The following is a 20,720-nucleotide window of genomic DNA, read 5'->3' on the forward strand; positions in this document are numbered from 1 at the left end:
ACTCTATAAAGCTCCTCCTGCCAAGGTACACGTCTCAACACGATATCAGCCCCTTTCATGTACAAGACATCACCAATCAATTTGTATCTATATTCTCTATGCACAAAACCATACTTCTTAGACTTCCGAATGTCCTTCGGAATGATTCCTATTAGCAAAAACTCCTCTTCTTGAGCCAAACTTTCCCGGCCATGATAAAGAGGTAAATTGGTCCTTAACACAAATAGCTCTCCAATCATGCTTTGAGCTGCTTCATATGCCTCTCCATTTAGAGCACGTTCAATGTGTCTGATGCTCCATGCTTCGAACGTTTTAACAGGCCTTTAATTCTCGGGAACACATTTCCTTCAATGAGGTGTTCTTGCTCTTCCACACACCCAACACTTGCTTCACAACTAACAAGGCATCACCTTTTATGCTCAACCTTCTAATCCCATGCTTCAAACAAATGTGTAATCCAGCTTCAAGAGTAGAATATTCAGCCTCATTGTTACTATTAGCATCCAATTTGAACCCTCTCTTGCATACTAGCTTCCCCTCTGGATCATAAAGTTCTATACCCCTTGAAGCCGCATCATGGCTCTTTCCGTATGAGCCATCAAATAACAACACATGTGCATTGCTTATATGTGGCACTTCTTCAACTACTTTTCTCACCACCTCTTCCTTAACAAGGAGGGGATTCTCCTTGTAAATCAGCAAATCAGCTAGGGTAGCTCTTGTACTGTCTTCCACTAAAAAAGAGAACTCAAACTCTTGCAGCTCAATACCCATTTCTTGACCACATTTGACATGTTTGTGCCATTAATTAACTGTGGAAAAAAGGCGTAACTCATTAAGAAAACAAAAGGTCGTGGTAGCAAGTAATGACAAAATCGCCGACAGGCAAATATTACACTGGCCATCACTAGCTCTACTTTTGAGAAGTTTCTCTCTGCTACCAACTTCACTCGGCTTGCACAATACACTGGCCTCATATATTGGCTACCCTTCCCCTTTTGCAATAGCATGGCTCCAATGGCATCATCGCCTACTGATGGATTCACATAAAATGCTTGCTTCCAATCAGGAGCCTGCATGGCTAACAACCCCCCTAACACCTCTTTCACCTCTTGAAACACTTTTTTGCACTTGTCATCCCATTGCAATGGATCATGCTTTTCCACTTGTTGTAATGGATAAAGGAGCTGTGAAGACAATGCAGTGCGGCACTGCTCATTGCGGTGGTGTGGCAGCTGAGAAGGAGGGGTAGAGGTAGCTGATAGGGGTGAGGAAGTAACCGAGGACACATATGCCCAACCGACTATATCAACAACAGCAGCTACTAACTTGATTTGCAGACCAGCTGCTCTCAGGTAGAGCTCTCTCTCTCTCTCTTTCTCTCTGTCTCTCTCTCTCTCTCTCTCTCTCTCTCTCTCTCTCTCTCTCACACACACACACACACACACACACACACACACACACACACACATGCACCAACAGATGTGCTAGAGCTATCACGCGCACGGACGCTTTCAAATGATCTGCAATTTCCCGGTCTCGAGCCTCATGCTCTTGTGTAATGGCAACAGGGGTGAGGAAGTAACCGAGGACACAGTTGCCGAACTCACCATATCAACGGCAACAGCTACTTACCTAATTTGCAGACCACCCGTTGCACCCATGGAAAACTACGTCTTTCTCAATCACTGGGGCCCTGATGTGAAGAAGAGCTTCGTGGACCACCTCTTTGCATCCTTTGAAGCTGCGAGCATCCTGCACTACTTTGTCGACTACAAGAGTATCCATGTTGGGGAAGGTAATTGGGATGCCATAGAGCATGCAATTCACCACAGCAAAGTACACATCGCAATATTCTCAAAGGGCTATGCCACCTCTTCCTGGTGCTTGAGGGAGCTTGTCAACATACTTGAGTGTCACTCCAATGGATGGAGCCAACTCTTCTTACCCGTCTTCTTTGATGTTTGCCCCAGTGACCTTCGCCGTATCGACTCTGCATCTTCCAAGAGCTGCTGCTCTTTAGCTTTTCTTCAACTTGCCAAGGGAAATGACTCGCAAGCAATCCAAAATTGGATGAATGCTCTGAAAGAAGCATCCAATGTCCATGGCATGTCACATCAAGATATTGCTCAAGGGTAAGCGATTCTGAACATCTCTCTGTGTGTGTGTGTGTGTGTGTGTGTGTGTGTGTGTGTGTGTGTGTGTGTGTGTGTGTGTGTGTGTGTGTGTGTGTGTGTGTGTGTGTGTGCAGGCAATGGGTGCGTATTGTTTTAATCTACTAGTTTGATTTGACAGGTTTGAAACAGACCTCGTAAAGCGCATTGTTTCGGAGGTGCCTAATGTATTAAACAGAACTATTTTGGACGCCCGGGCTCAACACTAAGTAACACCACACATTTAACTAAAACTAAACTTGTATACCAAAAACTTGGGCAGAGCATGTTTGCTCACAATACAAGATTATAAAACACAGGTTGGGGTACACGATGTGTGTGAAGAGTGGTTGGCCCACATGAATTGAAATATGAGGAGTGAGGTTATGGGTTCAAAACCCGGGTTGCAGGCGGTGGGGGGGCCTTTGTACAACCTTGTTCTTTGTGTCGCCCCACCTTGAGATTCTGCTCGCCCGTCTCATGAGCATCGATCCCCTCACTATCCCTCATTTATTGCCGGATGTGTCATGTTGTGGGGGCTCTCGGATATCGGCTCGCAAAGGACGTGACAGGGTGAGCCTTGAGGTAACTATCATCATCAAATTGGGAGCACTCATTGTTTAAGTTCCAGCCATGCGAGTCCATGTCCCACACACACACACACACACACACAAAGACACACAAGTGCTCTGGATCAATTTCGACATTGTAGAAGCTCGTAACAAGCACAAAAGACGGTAAAATTCTTGAGCAAACAACATCATGAGAGGAACATTTAAGCTACAACAGAACATGTAAATCGTGAGACACTAGTATAGCTTTGGCAACTTTCAATAGTGTTGCATGGCGAATGACGCATGGATATCACTGAGAACATGTCAATTGCAGTATAAGCAACACTTTTTTTGTGATATGCCCGGTAAGACCAAAGCTACAAGCAAAATCTCACGCGATGTCCATCTGATCAGCACAATGCATCCAGCAATATCACCTTATACTCTGCTGCATTCACTAACTATTCTTTGGCAGTTTGTAGTAGTGGTGCACGACCGACAACACATGAAAAAATGTCAATTGCAAATGTAGGCACATTTTTATCAGCGGTCCAGAAAGGCATGGCTGCGATTTAGCTAACACTATTTTTTATTTTTTTATATAAGAGTACAAGAACTTTGAAACACACACACCCTGTATACAATGGCCTCACAGGTAGGGAGAGAGGCATCCCATCACACACACACACCCAACCCCCAGTGGAGGCATATGGGAACAATCCCTAAGGACTTAGTGTTGAGCTTCACATAAAATAGCGGGGGTGTTGAGCTTATATGTGAAGCTACTCAATATATGGCTTCTCTATATATGGCACCCAGGTCCCCTCTATATATACATAATCTCATGTGTGTATTCTACACACTTTGGGGTTCTATTCCTGTGCTCTCTCCTTCTCTCGCAACACTTAGAACATGTCTTCAGGCATCCAAGGGGGATTGAACCCAAGACCTTAGGCACATAGGCTATGACTGTACCAACTGAGCTAACACTATTATTATGGCATTAGTAGCCAAAACTGAAGTCTTTGCCACTCAAACGATGCATCGAAAACAAAAAACTTATGCTTTGCTGCAGTCAGTAAATGCCAAAAAAAAGACTCCCCATTCAGGAGGCTCACAAAACGGCATCTGTGAGTTGTGTAGCAGAAATTTACAAGAAACAAACTTGCGATTTAGTTGCAGCTGATGAATTTTCTTGGGCAGGGCTTTAGAAGAGAGGAGGTGGTAAGGGAGGGCGGAGTTTTTCGCGAATAGAGAAAGCAGTGCCAGTTGATTGTGGGTCAGTGTCTCCCCATGCGTTCCTTTTCCTCCATTATCGGGCTTATGCAATGTCGTTTTTTGCAGTTGCGCCCCAATGCCTGGAGCGGGGACGGTCACGCAACCTGTGCACAATTTTTACTTGGTAAGCCAAAGGCTCTTATTCTTCTATCTGATCACACAAGCCACCACGTGGCACCGCTTCAATGGCCACAAAAGAGGCCGTGAAAAGCTTAATGAAAAGCAGTAACAAGGAAAAAAACGCCGCGCCGTCGATCGTGGGTTGACGATAGCAGTGTCGCAGGTTGGGCGAGAGAGAGAGAGAGAGAGAGAGAGAGAGAGAGAGAGAGAGAGAGAGAGAGAGAGAGAGAGAGAGAGAGAGAGAGAGAGAGAGAGAGAGAGAGAGAGAGAGAGAGAGAGAGAGAGAGAGAGAGAGAGAGAGAGAGAGAGAGAGAGAGAGGCTTCTCTCCCTTTTTCTCTCAGTTCAGCCCTCCCCGCGGCTGTGGAACGTTCCCCTCACGCTCCGCCTGGCTTGAGATTCAAGTCACAGAGAGTCTCCTACAATATGGCGCTCCTGGCAGCACTGAAGCCGCTGGCTTGATTACTTGAGGATAACCATCATACGCTTTGGTGTGATCGATCCTCCTAAACTTTTCTGCCCTCATGTCCACTTTGACGTTTACCCGTTCCATTTCTTCTGCCTCTGCCGTCTACATCACCAACAACATGAAAAGGGGAGAATTTTGAGATGCTGCAAAGAGAGGGCCGTAGATTGCGTATAAAAAGAGTGCAACAGGAGAGGGAGAAGAAGTAGTTGCTTGTGCACTTAGCAGTGTGTGAGGGGATTAGTGGCAGACAGCTCAATGTCAAGGGAAAGGCATTGGGGAATATTGCCACTAGTGCAAGTCATGGTTCGAACCATGAGCCGTTGGCTTCAGTCGCACTCCTCGTCCAGCTATGTTGATAGCCTATCTAAAAATTTGATGAGGCAAGCAATTCGGAACGATCTGCAAACAAACACAAAACATCTTTCATAACCAATTCAACGCAAAATATGGTGTCCGTGAGAGTTGGTTAATGTTAGATCCAAGGAGATGCAACAACATTGCAGCAGAAGTCAAGTAGTAAATCATGCAGGTGCCTACGCTGCCGATCAGGATCAAAAGAATAGTCAAAGAGCGAAAGCAGAATCTGATTCTTTTTTCCACACAAAGAGATTTGATGTTGGAGAAGCTAACGAACACGGACTGCGGAGTAATGGCATTTTTGGAGACATGCATACCAATATGTCAACACCTATAAGCCTCCAAAAGAAGTTCACTGCTACCCATTCAACAACTGGATGGAATAGCAAAAACTCTATAGACAATATGGCCAATATTACGGCATGTAAAGAGCTTCTCTTGCTAATAACCATGATTCGGTGGCAAATCCTATGAGCAAAGGTCCATGTACGCAGTAGCTATCAGATCAAGTTCAGATGGCTGCAGATGACAGACATCAGTTTGGTATTGTAGCCAACACAAACCCTCATTTTCCCTTGAAGGAAAGCTACTCCAGGGCGGGCAGTGATAATCTATTCACATCTTCTCAAAGGTCTTTTGTGCAACAAGCGGTTGAGATAGAAACTCCATATAACAACTATAGTATGCCAAACAGATCGAGTGCAATTATCACCAACAACAACTGAGCAATGACTTAACATTCCATAGCGCAAGGCATACTGCTGTTAATATACTGCCATCTGAGTGCCAAACCGATTTCAACGTCAAGAAAATTGTACAGATTTTATCTACTCTCGAACGCATTTTGCATCCTTAAGATTCAAAAATTAATTTATTTAGTCACACACTCAATATATCATATATGTTGGGTGCCAAGCGTCCTCTTTTGCAAATACATTCCTCATGATGTTGTATCTTATCTCGGTTTACTTGTAGAGACGAGTAAGCTTTCTTTGCATCTCTTATTGGCTTAGCATATAATAAGATCCATTACATTGGCAAAAATTCAAGGAGGGTTGTCTGGACAGAGGGGTTGGCTGGGGTGCTGTGGATTGGAGGGCCGCCGGGGCTTGAGAAAGAGAGTTGGCCGCATGGGGTGATGGCAGCGACACTAACCATATGGAATCTGGTTGTATGCAAAAAAGGGCTAGATTTCTCACAGGCTTCATGCAACCACCTCAATTGCATCATTAACAGAACTACTAGCTAGTACCACTGTCGTAAGCATTGACTTCTGCATCTTTTGGAGGGATCGCACCTTCAGAGACTTCAAGTTGCATGTTTTGACTAGAGATATTAGCTTCTAATGGATGGCTGTTGCGTCCCCTATACGTGGAAGTGGTTATTGGAGGCCCAAAATTGATGAATTTTTAGAGTTGTTTTTTGCTCATTATTGCTCAAAGCACAGAAGTCATGGAAGTTCAAAAGCATACGCTCAATATAGAAAACAAATCTATTGCTCTTGAAAATGAGATCGTTGTCAAAGGCATTAATAGATCTTTTACAGTTGTTGGTGACGAGCTTGAGTATACCATCTCTATGGCAAGAAGACATAATTGCTGATCGAAGCAGCTTACATCACACACACACACACACATATACACACAGAGAGAAGGTAGTACTGATCAGAGGACATATAACATATAGTTACATCTGTGTGTTTTGTGTATGGCAGGGAGGACATATATTCACAACACTACAAGATTCAATTGCACAAGCGCGACTCCAGCTCAGCAACACTGCAAGGTTCGCTATCTGCATCCAATTTTCCACGTGCATGTGTTTGCTTGGCGCAACACATAAATGCTACGGGGCAGGGCACGGCTTCCGTTTCTTATAAAGTTTTGGAGAGAACACAGTGCCAACTCTCCACCATACTTTTGTATGGCACCTTTGCATGACGTGCACTGTATACTTTGCAATTTCATACTATGATGTTTCATTGCAAGATGATATGTTTAACTATTCACATTGCTTTTTTGTAGCTCGACTCAAAAATCGGCCTGTAGATTGGACAATCAAAAAGCAGCAGTACAACATTGCAGGTCAGTAAAGCACCTTATTTATTATTGTTGTTCATTCATGCTTTATCTATTCGCTTGTTTTAGAAATTTTTGCATTACTTCCTTTGCTTTGGTTTATTTAAATCTTGTTTTCAAGACTATATACTTATGTCGATCAACATCTGCACATGTTAGTTACACATGCAACTCTTTACATGCAGGTGCTAGCCAATGCATGTGATGTATTACAGTAGTGAATGCATGTGGGTGTATCACAATAGTGAATTTACCTTGTGCATCTTTACTTTAGCTCTAAATAATTGATACCATACTAAGTGTCGAAATAATTGATGTCATACTATATATGTTCTCGTTTCTCTCGTACTAGGTGTCAATATGAAATTCTCAAGACCTAGAAGATTATAGTCCAAGTATCAATAAGCTAGGGAGAAAACTGCAACCAAACTAGCTTACCGTCCATATTTTAGGTCATGGTTTATAATTACTACACTATATAAAGATTGGAGCATGCAATCTAATATCTTTGCTCACAATCTAGAAATATGTCCCTCATGCACGGTGGCATACCTCACATACATAGCAATAAATGAGGTCGGCATACAAATGAATAGACACTCCTACTGCCCTCACTTCTGCATTATTGTTGGACGCTTTTCCATCGGAGCGAGAACAACAAGACTTAGCAGAATAATCCATTACCAGTTCAACATACCAACCATGAATCAACAGTAACCCCTCTGTATTCTTGACACTGATGAGTGATATTTGGATAGGAAAGAGGTAGATAATATAATTATAGAGAGCTATCCATGTTATCTCAATTGTAACCATCCCTATAATCTTGAATAATTGATGCACTTAACTTTGTCTCGTCCCATAAATATTATAGAATTTTTCAAAAATATATATGCGTTTCGAGCAGTGCCCACATTGCCAAATTATTCATGCCTCTATTTCCTCGAGTGTGCAATGTTAAATGTCAATTTGCATATGTCCTATTGTATTCTATAGATGTTATATAGCAAAGCCCACCAAGCAAGACTAGTTTTTAGTGGGAACTCTTTCACTCCTAGCCTAGCTGGCATCGTTTGGGCCATCGATCCGGGTGGAGCTTTCACACACACGCGCTTTCTCAGCGGCGACTTTGAAATTGTCAACGGCTGTTGCTGTCATGGTACACAGTACTACACAGTGCCCACCCCCCTGTATATATAGAGAGAGAGAGTGAGAGAGGGCGAGGACAACTCTCAACAGTGACTCTATCTCTCCTCTTCCTCCTCCTTATCAGCTAGAGCTCTCCCTCTCTCTCTCTCTCTCACACACACACACAGACCCACAGTCACACACGTGACACGCACCAACAGATCTGCTAGAGCTAGCACAGACACGCCGGGACGCTTTCAGATCTGATCTGCATTTTCCTGGTCTCAAGCTTCATGGCTGAGACCTGTAACCTCTGCAATTTCCTGGTCTCGAGGCTCATGCTCTTGATTAATGGCAACAGGGGTGAGGAAGTAACCGAGGACACAGTTGCCGAAGCTACTGGCCTAATTTGCAGACCAGGCGCCGCTGCCCCCAAGGAAAACTACGATGTCTTTCTCAATCACCGGGGCCCCGATGTGAAGAAGAGCTTCGTGGACCATCTCTCTGCATCCTTTGAGGCTTCGGGCATCCCCCACTGCTTTGTCGACTACAAGAGCATCCACAGTGGGGAAGAGAATTGGGATGCCATAGAGCATGCAATTCACCACAGCAAAGTACACATCGCAATATTCTCTCCGGACTATGCCGCCTCTCCCTGGTGCTTGAGGGAGCTTGTCAACATCCTTGAATGTCGCTCCAGTGGACGGAGCCAACTCTTCTTGCCCGTCTTCTTCAATGTTTGCCCCAGTGACCTTCGCCATATCAATTACTCTGCATCTTGCAAGAGCTGCTACTCTTCAGCTTTTCGTAAACATAAACATGCCGGGCGAAACGATTCCCAGGAAATCCAGAAGTGGATGAATGCTCTTAAAGAAGCATCCAATGTCCATGGCAAGTCACTTCTGGATACTGCTCAAGGGTAAGCGATTCTGAACCTCCCTCTCTCTCTCTCTCTCTCTCTCTCTCTCCAGGCAATGGGCGAGTATTGTTCTGATCTACTAGTTTGATTTGACAGGTATGAAGCACGCCTCGTTAAGCTCATTGTTTCTGAGGTGCTTCATGTATTAAACAGAACTATTTTGTACATAGCCAAGCACCCTGTGGGAGTGGATGAAAAGCTACAGTTGGCGTTGGATCTGATGCAAATCGATAAGGCGCAGAAGGGGTTTCACAAATTGGGTATCTATGGCATGGGAGGAGTGGGGAAGACCACTTTGGCCAAATCCATTTACAATGCCATTTACAGGAAATTTGATTGTTTTCACTTCATAGAGGGCGTGAGGTCAGAAGCTAGAACCGATGCCGGGCTGCGAAGTGTGCAAGAGCGTATGCTTGGTGCCCTGCTAAAGAGCAAAGAGACAATCCATAGTATTTCACATGGGAAGGAAATGTTGATAGAACACCTTTCTGACTTGAAGATCTTGCTAATTCTCGACGATGTTGATGACAAGGAGCAGCTTGAGGCGCTCTTACCCTTTGATAGCCTCAAGGATGGTAGCCAGATTGTGATTACAACACGAGATGAACAAATTGTCAGCTTGGCAAAGGCCCACAAGAGGCTCGGCATGCAGGGTCTCAACGAGTCACACTCGCATCTGCTATTCAACTGGCATGCTTTTCTTTGCCAAGAAGAACCCTCTGAGGATTTCAAGGCATTGGCAGGGAAGGTGGTTCATGCATGCGATGGCCTTCCTCTGGCTTTGGAGACTCTTGGTGCGCACCTTTATGGTCAGGACATGGGTTTTTGGGAGGCAACAGTGAAGGTCCTTGAAGGCCATCGGCACACCCTCATACCCGCACAGAGGAAAGTGACGGAGATTTTGAGAATCAGCTTCAATGGGTTGGGCAGGAAAGATAGGTTAATGTTCCTTGATATCGCATGCTTCATGCTTGGAGAGCATGAGGATCGAGCTAAGAGACTATGGTGCAGTGAATTGGGTCATGCAGCAGTGCTCTACCTTAATGAACTTAGACTTAAGTCCCTGGTCAAGATTGATGAAGAAAGAAACCTTACTATGCACGACCTTCTTCGCGATATGGGGCGAGAAATAGTGGTCGAACGTAGCCACGAGAATGTATGGGAATGTAGCCATTTGTGGCATGAGGATGATGTGCGTTTTGTTCTGCAACATGAAAAGGTAAAATTGGTGTCAAGCTGTGTGTTTTTCCATGTGAAATGTTAGTACTGATATTGCTAAGTGCTGTAGGGAACAAGTTCGGTGCGTGGGGTAAAGCTTTTGACTTTGGAGGAAGGCCGGGAGGAATGGGGTGTAAAGTCTTTTGCTGGCATGGATTCTCTACGGTTTCTACTGCTATCTGGGAATGCCCACATCACAGGGGATTTCAGCTTGTTTCCCAAGGAGCTCAGATGGTTTCAGTGGCACAGGTGTCCCCTTGAGTTTCTTCCTTCTCAGCTACTCAGTAAGGTTGTTGTCTTGGACTTGAGCAAGAGTCAGATATCGAGCCTTTCTCAAGGTGGTCACATGTTTGAGGTAATAGCTAAGCATGTGCCTTTATCGTTCTCGTTTGCTGAGAGGTTTCTTGTGGGAAAATTGTTGAATGATAGCTTATTTTGTTTGCGATTGGTTGCTTTGCAGAATTTGCAGGAACTGGTACTCATTGATTGCGAAATTATTTGCAAAGAGCTTCCTGATTTCGGTGTCTCTTGCAAAAACTTAGAGAAGTTGGATCTGTCTGATTGTAGACACCTCGAGAGTGTACCAGAGTCAATCGGCAGCCTGGGGAGCCTCACACGCCTTGACCTCCGTCAGTGCCGGGGGCTGACGGCGCTTCCAGAGTCCATCGGCAGCCTCGGGAGCCTCACAAGCCTCCACCTCGCTGGGTGCATGCGGCTGACGGCCCTTCCGGAGTCCATCGGCAGCCTCGGGAGCCTGACGAGCCTCCACCTCGCTTGGTGCGAGGGGCTGACGGCGCTTCCGGAGTCCATCGGCAGCCTCGGGAGCCTCACCGTCCTTGACCTCTTTGGGTGCGAGGGGCTGACGGCGCTTCCGGAGTCCATCGGCAGCCTCGGGAGCCTCACCGTCCTTGACCTCTTTGGGTGCGAGGGGCTGACGGCGCTTCCGGAGTCCATCGGCAGCCTTGGGAGCCTCACGAGCCTCGACCTCCGTCGGTGCGAGGGGCTGACGGCGCTTCCAGAGTCCTTCGGCAACCTCGGGAGCCTCACCAGCCTCGACTTCGCTGGGTGGGCGGGGCTGACGGCGCTTCCGGAGTCCATCGGCAGCCTTGGGAGCCTCACGAGCCTCGACCTCTCTGGGTGCGGGCGGCTGACGGCGCTTCTGGAGTCCATCGGCAGCCTCGGGAGCCTCACGAGCCTCGACCTCGCTAGGTGCAGGCGGCTGACGGCGCTTCCGGAGTCCATCGGCAGCCTCGGGAGCCTCACGAGCCTCCTCCTCGCTGGGTGCGCGCGGCTGACGGCCCTTCCGGAGTCCATCGGCAGCCTCGGGAGCCTCACGGGCCTCCTCCTCACTCGGTGCGAGGGGCTGACGGCGCTTCCGGAGTCCATCGGCAGCCTCGGGAGCCTCACGAGCCTCCACCTCACTGTGTGCGCGCGGCTGACGGCGCTTCCAGAGTCCATCGGCAGCCTCGGGAGCCTCACCGTCCTCGACCTCCGTCTGTGCGAGGGGCTGACGGCGCTTCCGGAGTCCATCGGCAGCCTCGGGAGCCTCACCGTCCTCGACCTCTTTGGGTGCGGGGGGCTGACGGCGCTTCCGGAGTCCATCGCCAGCCTCGGGAGCCTCACGAGCCTCGACCTCCGTCGGTGCGAGGGTTTGACGGCGCTTCCGGAGTCCTTCGGCAGCCTCGGGAGCCTCACCAGCCTCGACCTCGCTGGGTGGGCGGGGCTGACGGCGCTTCCGGAGTCCATCGGCAGCCTCGGGAGCCTCACGAGCCTCGACCTTACTGGGTGCGGGCGGCTGATGGCGCTTCCGGAGTCCATCGGCAGCCTCGGGAGCCTCACGAGCCTCCTCCTCGCTGGGTGCACGCGGCTGACGGCCCTTCCGGAGTCCATCGGCAGTCTCGGGAGCCTCACGGGCCTCCTCCTCGCTCGGTGCGAGGGGCTGACGGCGCTTCCGGAGTCCATCGGCAGCCTCGGGAGCCTCACGAGCCTCCACCTCACTGTGTGCGCGCGGCTGACGGCGCTTCCAGAGTCCATCGGCAGCCTCGGGAGCCTCACCGTCCTCGACCTCCGTCTGTGCGAGGGGCTGACTGCGCTTCCGGAGTCCATCGGCAGCCTCGGGAGCCTCACCGTCCTCGACCTCTTTGGGTGCGGGGGGCTGACGGCGCTTCCGGAGTCCATCGGCAGCCTCGGGAGCCTCACGAGCCTCGACCTCCGTCGGTGCGAGGGTTTGACGGCGCTTCCCGAGTCCTTCGGCAGCCTCGGGAGCCTCACCAGCCTCGACCTCGCTGGGTGGGCGGGGCTGACGGCGCTTCCGGAGTCCATCGGCAGCCTCGGGAGCCTCACGAGCCTCGACCTCGCTGGGTGCGGGCGGCTGACGGCGCTTCCGGAGTCCATCGGCAGCCTCGGGAGCCTCACGAGCCTCCTCCTCGCTGGGTGCACGTGGCTGACGGCCCTTCCGGAGTCCATCGGCAGTCTCGGGAGCCTCACGGGCCTCCTCCTCGCTCGGTGCGAGGGGCTGACGGCGCTTCCTGTGACGCCCCAGCTTCTGGGCGCGTCGGGGAGGGGCCCGGCGGGGATTCTTACCCGCACGCAGCCGAGGGAACTTCTGTCTTCAAGGGGCCCGTCGGGGATTCTTACCCGCACGCGGCCGAGGGGACTTCTACCTTCAAGGGGCCCGTCGGGGATTCTTACCCGCACGCGGCCAAGGGACCAAGGTGTTGCTTCAAGGGGTCCTGGCACGGACGGCACCGGCTCAGGAGGGCCCGGCTCGGACGGCACCGGCTCGGGTCAAGTTGCCTTCTCGGGGGCCCGGCTCGGACGGGGCCGGCTCGGGCGTGGTTGCGTTCCATGGGTCGACGGCCGTTTGTGTTTCGCGGGTCTTCGCGGGTCTCGCGTCTCGGGTCCCTAGCCCCACGTAGCCTCAGGCTCCGCCGCACCGCCGACGGGTCATAGCGTGCCCCGGGGAACCTTGCGTGGAGTCCCCACGGTGCGCGAGTGCGTGGAGTGAGGCTAACGTGCCTAGGTGGGGGGTCCCCTCCCGTGGCCGGTCTTCGGGAGGCTCATACCCCTTATATACACCCCCGTTTGAAGAGAGTTCGACGACCGCGTCGAACGTGGGAAAAGAGTGCTCGGCTATGCATGAGGCCGTGGGGACAAAGGGGTGCATATAAGTGCAAGTGATCAAAAACTGTTCCCAAAATGCAAGTAAGTAGGCATGCTTTGTTTTTGTCATTTTTGAAATGAGTGAGTGAGTATTTTTGGGGTTTTGGCAGAAGGCTGAAAAAGTATGCTTTGAACACCCAAGTAGAATTCCCCGTACTTGAGCGTTCCCCGAATAGGTAACCCGATGTGCGCGGAGCCACCTGCTGCGTTGGTCCGCACGGAGGCTTCTTGAAAGCCGAATTTGAAAGAGCGTTCCGTCGCAATGCAGCACTTGCGAGTTGGTCCCTGTTTGGACGTCGTTTGGATCTTTAGCTCAGCATGGGCCACAAAACGTGGCCGGGGCGCGACGAACACCGTTGGCTTGGTTCGTCGCGTTTTTGGAGTTTCTCTGTTTTTGTCATAAAGAGCCCTGTCTGGCTCGCATCTTTGCTTTTTGTGTTATGGTGGTGCCCGGCTCGGATCGGGGCCGGCGCGGGTCACGGGTGACGGCCCGTTGTTTGGACGCGTCACGAAGAGCCCTGTCTGGCTCGCATCGTTCCTTTTCCTCATGGAGGTGCCCGGCTCGGATCGGGGCCGGCGCGGGTCACAAGTGACGGCCCGGTGTTCAGGGAACGCGTCACGGTGCGGAGGGCGTGTGGTTGCTTTCTGGAGCTCTCTTCACCAGGATTTTGACGACCCGGGCCATTGCGGTTGGAGTCGTCGTGAGTATCGTGCGCGTCGGGCACGTTAGTCTTCGGCTCGTTTCCAGGAGCTCGTTCTGGAGCTCTGATACCAAGTGTGACGCCCCAGCTTCTGGGCGCGTCGGGGAGGGGCCCGGCGGGGATTCTTACCCGCACGCAGCCGAGGGAACTTCTGTCTTCAAGGGGCCCGTCGGGGATTCTTACCCGCACGCGGCCGAGGGGACTTCTACCTTCAAGGGGCCCGTCGGGGATTCTTACCCGCACGCGGCCAAGGGACCAAGGTGTTGCTTCAAGGGGTCCTGGCACGGACGGCACCGGCTCAGGAGGGCCCGGCTCGGACGGCACCGGCTCGGGTCAAGTTGCCTTCTCGGGGGCCCGGCTCGGACGGGGCCGGCTCGGGCGTGGTTGCGTTCCATGGGTCGACGGCCGTTTGTGTTTCGCGGGTCTTCGCGGGTCTCGCGTCTCGGGTCCCTAGCCCCACGTAGCCTCAGGCTCCGCCGCACCGCCGACGGGTCATAGCGTGCCCCGGGGAACCTTGCGTGGAGTCCCCACGGTGCGCGAGTGCGTGGAGTGAGGCTAACGTGCCTAGGTGGGGGGTCCCCTCCCGTGGCCGGTCTTCGGGAGGCTCATACCCCTTATATACCAAGTGTGACGCCCCAGCTTCTGGGCGCGTCGGGGAGGGGCCCGGTGGGGATTCTTACCCGCACGCAGCCGAGGGAACTTCTGTCTTCAAGGGGCCCGGCGGGGATTCTTACCCGCACGCGGCCGAGGGGACTTCTACCTTCAAGGGGCCCGTCGGGGATTCTTACCCGCACGCGGCCAAGGGACCAAGGTGTTGCTTCAAGGGGTCCTGGCACGGACGGCACCGGCTCAGGAGGGCCCGGCTCGGACGGCACCGGCTCGGGTCAAGTTGCCTTCTCGGGGGCCCGGCTCGGACGGGGCCGGCTCGGGCGTGGTTGCGTTCCATGGGTCGACGGCCGTTTGTGTTTCGCGGGTCTTCGCGGGTCTCGCGTCTCGGGTCCCTAGCCCCACGTAGCCTCAGGCTCCGCCGCACCGCCGACGGGTCATAGCGTGCCCCGGGGAACCTTGCGTGGAGTCCCCACGGTGCGCGAGTGCGTGGAGTGAGGCTAACGTGCCTAGGTGGGGGGTCCCCTCCCGTGGCCGGTCTTCGGGAGGCTCATACCCCTTATATACCAAGTGTGACGCCCCAGCTTCTGGGCGCGTCGGGGAGGGGCCCGGTGGGGATTCTTACCCGCACGCAGCCGAGGGAACTTCTGTCTTCAAGGGGCCCGGCGGGGATTCTTACCCGCACGCGGCCGAGGGGACTTCTACCTTCAAGGGGCCCGTCGGGGATTCTTACCCGCACGCGGCCAAGGGACCAAGGTGTTGCTTCAAGGGGTCCTGGCACGGACGGCACCGGCTCAGGAGGGCCCGGCTCGGACGGCACCGGCTCGGGTCAAGTTGCCTTCTCGGGGGCCCGGCTCGGACGGGGCCGGCTCGGGCGTGGTTGCGTTCCATGGGTCGACGGCCGTTTGTGTTTCGCGGGTCTTCGCGGGTCTCGCGTCTCGGGTCCCTAGCCCCACGTAGCCTCAGGCTCCGCCGCACCGCCGACGGGTCATAGCGTGCCCCGGGGAACCTTGCGTGGAGTCCCCACGGTGCGCGAGTGCGTGGAGTGAGGCTAACGTGCCTAGGTGGGGGGTCCCCTCCCGTGGCCGGTCTTCGGGAGGCTCATACCCCTTATACTTCCAGAGTCCATCGGCAGCCTCGGGAGCCTCACGAGCCTCCACCTCACTGTGTGCGCGCGGCTGACGGCGCTTCCAGAGTCCATCGGTAGCCTCGGGAGCCTCACCGTCCTCGACCTCCGTCTGTGCGAGGGGCTGACGGCGCTTCCGGAGTCCATCGGCAGTCTCGGGAGCCTCACCGTCCTCGACCTCTTTGGGTGCGAGGGGCTGACGGCGCTTCCGGAGTCCATCGGCAGCCTCGGGAGCCTCACGAGCCTCGACCTCCGTCAGTGCGAGGGGCTGACGGCGCTTCCGGAGTCCTTCGGCAGCCTCAGGAGCCTCACGAGCCTCGACCTCGCTGGGTGGGCGGGGCTGACGGTGCTTCCGGAGTCCATCGGCAGCCTCGGGAGCCTCACGAGCCTCCACCTCGCTGGGTGCGCGCGGCTGACGGCCCTTCCGGAGTCCATTGGCAGCCTCGGGAGCCTCGGGAGCCTCCTCCTCGCTGGGTGCGAGGGGCTGACGGCACTTCCGGAGTCCATCGGCAGCCACGAGCCTCCACCTCGCTGGGTGCGCGCGGCTGACGGCGCTTCCGGAGTCCATCGGCAGCCTTGGGAGCCTCACCGTCCTCGACCTCCGTCGGTGCGAGGGGCTGACGGCGCTTCCGGAGTCCATCGGCAGCCTCGGGAGCCTCACCGTCCTCGACCTCCGTCGGTGCGAGGGGCTGACGGCGCTTCCGGAGTCCATCGGCAGCCTCGGGAGCCTCACCGTCCTCGACCTCTTTGGGTGCGGGGGGCTGACGGCGCTTCCGGAGTCCATCGGCAGCCTCGGGAACCTCACGAGCCTCGACCTCTTTGGGTGCGGGGGGCTGACGGCGCTTCCGGAGTCCATCGGCAGCCTCAGGCCCTCTCCCTCGCGGCTCAGGGCTCGAAAAAAACCTAGGTTTAGTGTAACCCTTCCATCTAATGGTTAAATGAAAATAACTCATACCTCCTACTATTTCGGTCGTTTTCCAATTCATTAACAGGAATCTGTTCAGATACCCTTGCCTCCCATCCATTAACAATTTAACACTATCGTGAGCTCGACGTCATCAAGACTGTCACAACGGTAGCACCGACGTACAGGTTGAGGCGCACATCTGCTCTCTCGCCGACCCGAGCAATCCCGATCTACAGCCTTCTTGCATGCTACAGCCCCAGGCAATCGCCTGAGCAACCTTCCCACGTGAGAGACACACACACACACACACACACACACACACACACACACAGTCTAGCAAGACAGAGGAAGCTCTCCACTATGTTACTCCCCAAAGAAAAAAAGCCTCCGCCCACTCCATCCATTGCTTTGAGCCCTTTTGCTTTTACTAGCGAGATTTGTTGCGTCGCGCCACTCGATCCTCCCTGTTCCATGCTACATCCTCCAACCTCAGCTGTCAAGATCCTGTCCTCCATCTATTTGATATGCGCAACAAAAAATCTACCACTTGCACTAGGCTAGGGGCGTCTTGCTGGTAGCATGCGCGATCGATTGCAGTAGCAGGCATGGATGACGGACCGTTTGCATCATCCTGGTCGCCCACTGCCTAAGCCCAGACGATGCAACTGGAATTTGCGTGGGCATCAAGCAGGCTTCTATATATATATCCCTTTTGGGCGTACACTTGTGACCTGCCTTGCTTGTTTCCTTGTCTGTGATCCTCAAAGCTGGGAGCTACAAGCTGCCCTGCGCAAGATCGCGTCCAATTCAATACCCTTGTTGTGATCCTCGACGTCACTAAAATCCCCAACAATTTTCTCTCTCTCTCTCTCTCTCTCTCTATAAAAGGTCTCTTGGAAGTTGGGATAGTTTCCCACAACGTTTCTTCTTCTCTCTCTTCCCTCCACGTGCCAATTCACTTTTTCCTTCAAACGTATGGGAGCAGCTAAAAGAAAAACTTTTGTGAAACGGATATCTCCAAAATTTAACTTTGATTCAAACTTGATCTTTAGCTTTTACTTTTCAAATTAACATTCCTTTTTCTTCCAACTTAGCATCTCTTCTGATCCCCCTCAATAAGAGCGTTTGGCACACCTACTCTTAGATTTACCTCTAAATCTTATAGTTGAAGGTGAGAAAACCTCCAAAATTTGAAAAAAAATAGTGTAAATTGGTATAAAAACCTTCATTGTTTCCAACTTGCAGCTTTGACAAGTTCTTGGAAAAAAGTTTTTTTCGAGCACTGCTCACGATTCTTTTGGCCATAGGAAGTTTTTAGGCACTTGTGACTGGCCTTAGTAGTGCAAAAGATCTTGAGGAAATCAGCCAGTATGTGGTCCTAATTTTCGAAAGCAGGACACATTAATTGGAATCTCTGAAGATGCTTGTTTAAAAGGTTCGATAAGGAAATGGGAGGATAGGGCACGTAGAGAGAGAGGGAGAAAGAGAGAGAGAGAAAAAAAAAAATTGCGACGTGTGGCGACAGAGGCGCGCACAGAGAGAGAGAGAGAGAGAGAGAGAGAGAGAGAGAGAGTGCGTGCGCCCAGGATTGTGGTCTTTGTGTGCTCCTCCATGCACCTGCGCATGCGGCATCCTTACTCGCACTCTGTGTGTGTCTCAGTTGGGGGCAGGTCGAGCTTGCTCCGCGTCTTGATAGGCATAGGCAGGAGAGGACGCAGGAGCTGTCCCAAGACCTCCATGCAGAGAGTGCCGCGGACAGCAGGAGGAGACGGGGGCAGACAGTTTTGTCACGTAGGGCTCCATGGTTGGCTCTTCGAGTAGGCGTGTGCGAGGTGTGTGCTTCTGAGACGTCGAACGAGGAGAGAGAAGGCGATCATGGCGCATGGTAGAGAGAGAGAGAGAGAGAGAGAGAGAGAGAGAGAGAGAGAGCATGCAGTACGAGGAGTTGGGAGCATCAGGGCATGGACTTTCTGCACGGTTGCAGCAATGGTGTGGCCGTTCGCGAGAGCAGAAGGAAGGGCGAGGTGGAGCAACGAGTGTGTGCATCGGCTCCAATCGATAGAAGCTAAGGACTTCGGCGGATCTTCGTAGGAAATTAATTAATTCATGTAGATAGATCCAGTATCAGCTTGAGAACAAAACCAGCCAAAATATGTTGAGTATGTTGATCCAATCTTTTTTCCATTTGTTTTAAAGTGAATACCTTTTGCCTTTTGCCAGTATTTTCGAAACAGGGTCTATTAGATGGAATCTTGTTTGATGCTTTGTATGGCTTGAGGGGGAAAGGGTGGGGGAGAACACGTGGAAGAGAGAGAGAAAGGTAAAGAGGCAGATTTTTTCGTGTGGATGCTATATCGTAGTGCGTGCGTCGGGCAAGAGGCGTAGACATTCTACGAATATCTAAGCTAGGGACGATGGCTCATCGTCGCGGCAGCTAAGAGAGATGGTGCTTATGCAGAAGTCGTCTTGTAGACAGCGAGACATTATTGTTCCTTGGGAGGCCAGGAGTTTGCAGACGGAGCCATTACTATGGGACGGCAGCAGGGGTTGATGGCGATAGTTTGCTTGCGAGGTTTGTGAGGCCTTTGTTTGCAGGGCAAGGGAAGGTTCAAGCGATGGGGTCGGCAAGTGTCTCTCTCTCTGTTTGGCTGCAGGTCGAAGACCATGGCATGTTCGGGACATGAGGAGAGTCAAACAGCACTCCCTTCGTCTTACTGTGTGGTGTATGCCATAGCGATCGTGTGAGAAGGAGGGCACCACGGTTGCAATGACGGCGATGGCGGGCGCAACGACCGCCATGTGGGGGTGGGCGGCATGTGGGGGACCGCGCGCAAGAACCAGGGACAATGGACACACTTAAACTTTTTGATCTGGGCAAAAAGGGAATCTTCGCGATTAATTAATGGGTTCTTCCGATTTTCGACCGAGTAGGCAATAGGCCGAATCAATTTTCAACAACATACAATCTTTTTTCCATTTGTTTTATTTAAAGTGAATACCTTTTCCTTTTGCCAAAATAGCCAATTTTCAAAAGGTTTACATTAAGTAGAATCTAAGTAGATGCCTCGTTTCCCTTTGAAGGAAAAAAAGAGGGGAAAATGGGGGGGGGGGGGGGGGGGGGGGGGGGGGGGGGGGGGGGCCATATGCACTATCAAAATTGAATTGAGGTAGGTGCCGAACCACGTGGTCAAGAATCGCGATGGTGTTGCTCTAATGTGAGTGAGAGAAACCCAACGATGGGCAGCAACAGTTAGATGCAGTGTTCGGGAAAAGTGTGCCTCAGCTTAGCCTTGAGCCGGTTGCAAAATCAAAGTAGCCGGTTGAGGGGAGGGCAAGAAGGAGAAAATTCCGCTTAAAATACATGGAAAATAGTGTAGTTTTGCAAAAATACTGGCTAGTATTGTGAAATTTCTGGTTCATATTTGTCTTGGAGGGATACTTGTATGTTTTTAAAAATGATTTTTCCCGAACACTGGTTAGATGTCAAGGTGAAGGAAGATGACTATGGCTAGTGAAGGTAGACGATAGGTCATGGAAACAACCTCTTTGGCAATGTGTAAGGTTAAAAAAGTTTAGAAAAGTATACGGATGGAATCTCCATGAAAAATTAATTAAAGCTCGAATGGACCCAAATGTACATGTTGATACAATCTTTTTTCCATTTATTTTAAAGTGAATACCTTTTGTTTTTGCTTCTTCTATATTAAGGGTAATGGGGAGGGAATTCCGGTTCCCTCCCATTGCCACGTGTCGCCGCTTGAGGACTCAGGCGGGCTCACGGTGAGGATTAAAAAAAACTCGTCGCCCGCCGCCTCTTGAGTAGGCGTGCTTGGCGAAGCTGATCAAAGCGGGGCACCCTTTGGAAGATGATCAAAGAGAGAGAGAGAGAGAGAGAGAGAGAGAGAGAGAAAAAGAAGGGAGGTATGTGGCCACCATCTCTGCTGCG

At 51.6% G+C, this 20,720-nt stretch overlaps 2 protein-coding genes across 2 annotated transcripts; both read left to right on the forward strand.

Moving 5' to 3' along the window:
- Positions 1–1,647: 1,647 nt before the first annotated feature.
- On the forward strand, positions 1,648–15,446 carry LOC147457340 (uncharacterized). The gene is made up of 6 exons (XM_086513307.1): positions 1,648–2,135; positions 2,296–2,371; positions 8,372–9,054; positions 9,151–10,273; positions 10,343–10,627; positions 10,733–15,446. The coding sequence occupies exons 1-6, from the start codon at positions 1,663–1,665 to the stop codon at positions 13,178–13,180; spliced, it is 5,088 nt and encodes a 1,695-aa protein (XP_086369433.1). The 5' UTR covers positions 1,648–1,662; the 3' UTR covers positions 13,181–15,446.
- On the forward strand, positions 13,697–19,903 carry LOC147457341 (uncharacterized). Its single transcript, XM_086513308.1, has 2 exons — positions 13,697–13,711; positions 15,806–19,903. Exons 1-2 carry the CDS (start codon positions 13,697–13,699, stop codon positions 16,772–16,774), a joined length of 984 nt encoding a protein of 327 aa, XP_086369434.1. The 3' UTR covers positions 16,775–19,903.
- Positions 19,904–20,720: the final 817 nt, after the last annotated feature.

The sequence above is a fragment of the Adiantum capillus-veneris genome, chromosome 5, assembly GCF_014529385.1.
Source record: "Adiantum capillus-veneris isolate H3 chromosome 5, ASM1452938v2, whole genome shotgun sequence".
NCBI classification, from domain to species: Eukaryota; Viridiplantae; Streptophyta; class Polypodiopsida; order Polypodiales; family Pteridaceae; genus Adiantum; species Adiantum capillus-veneris.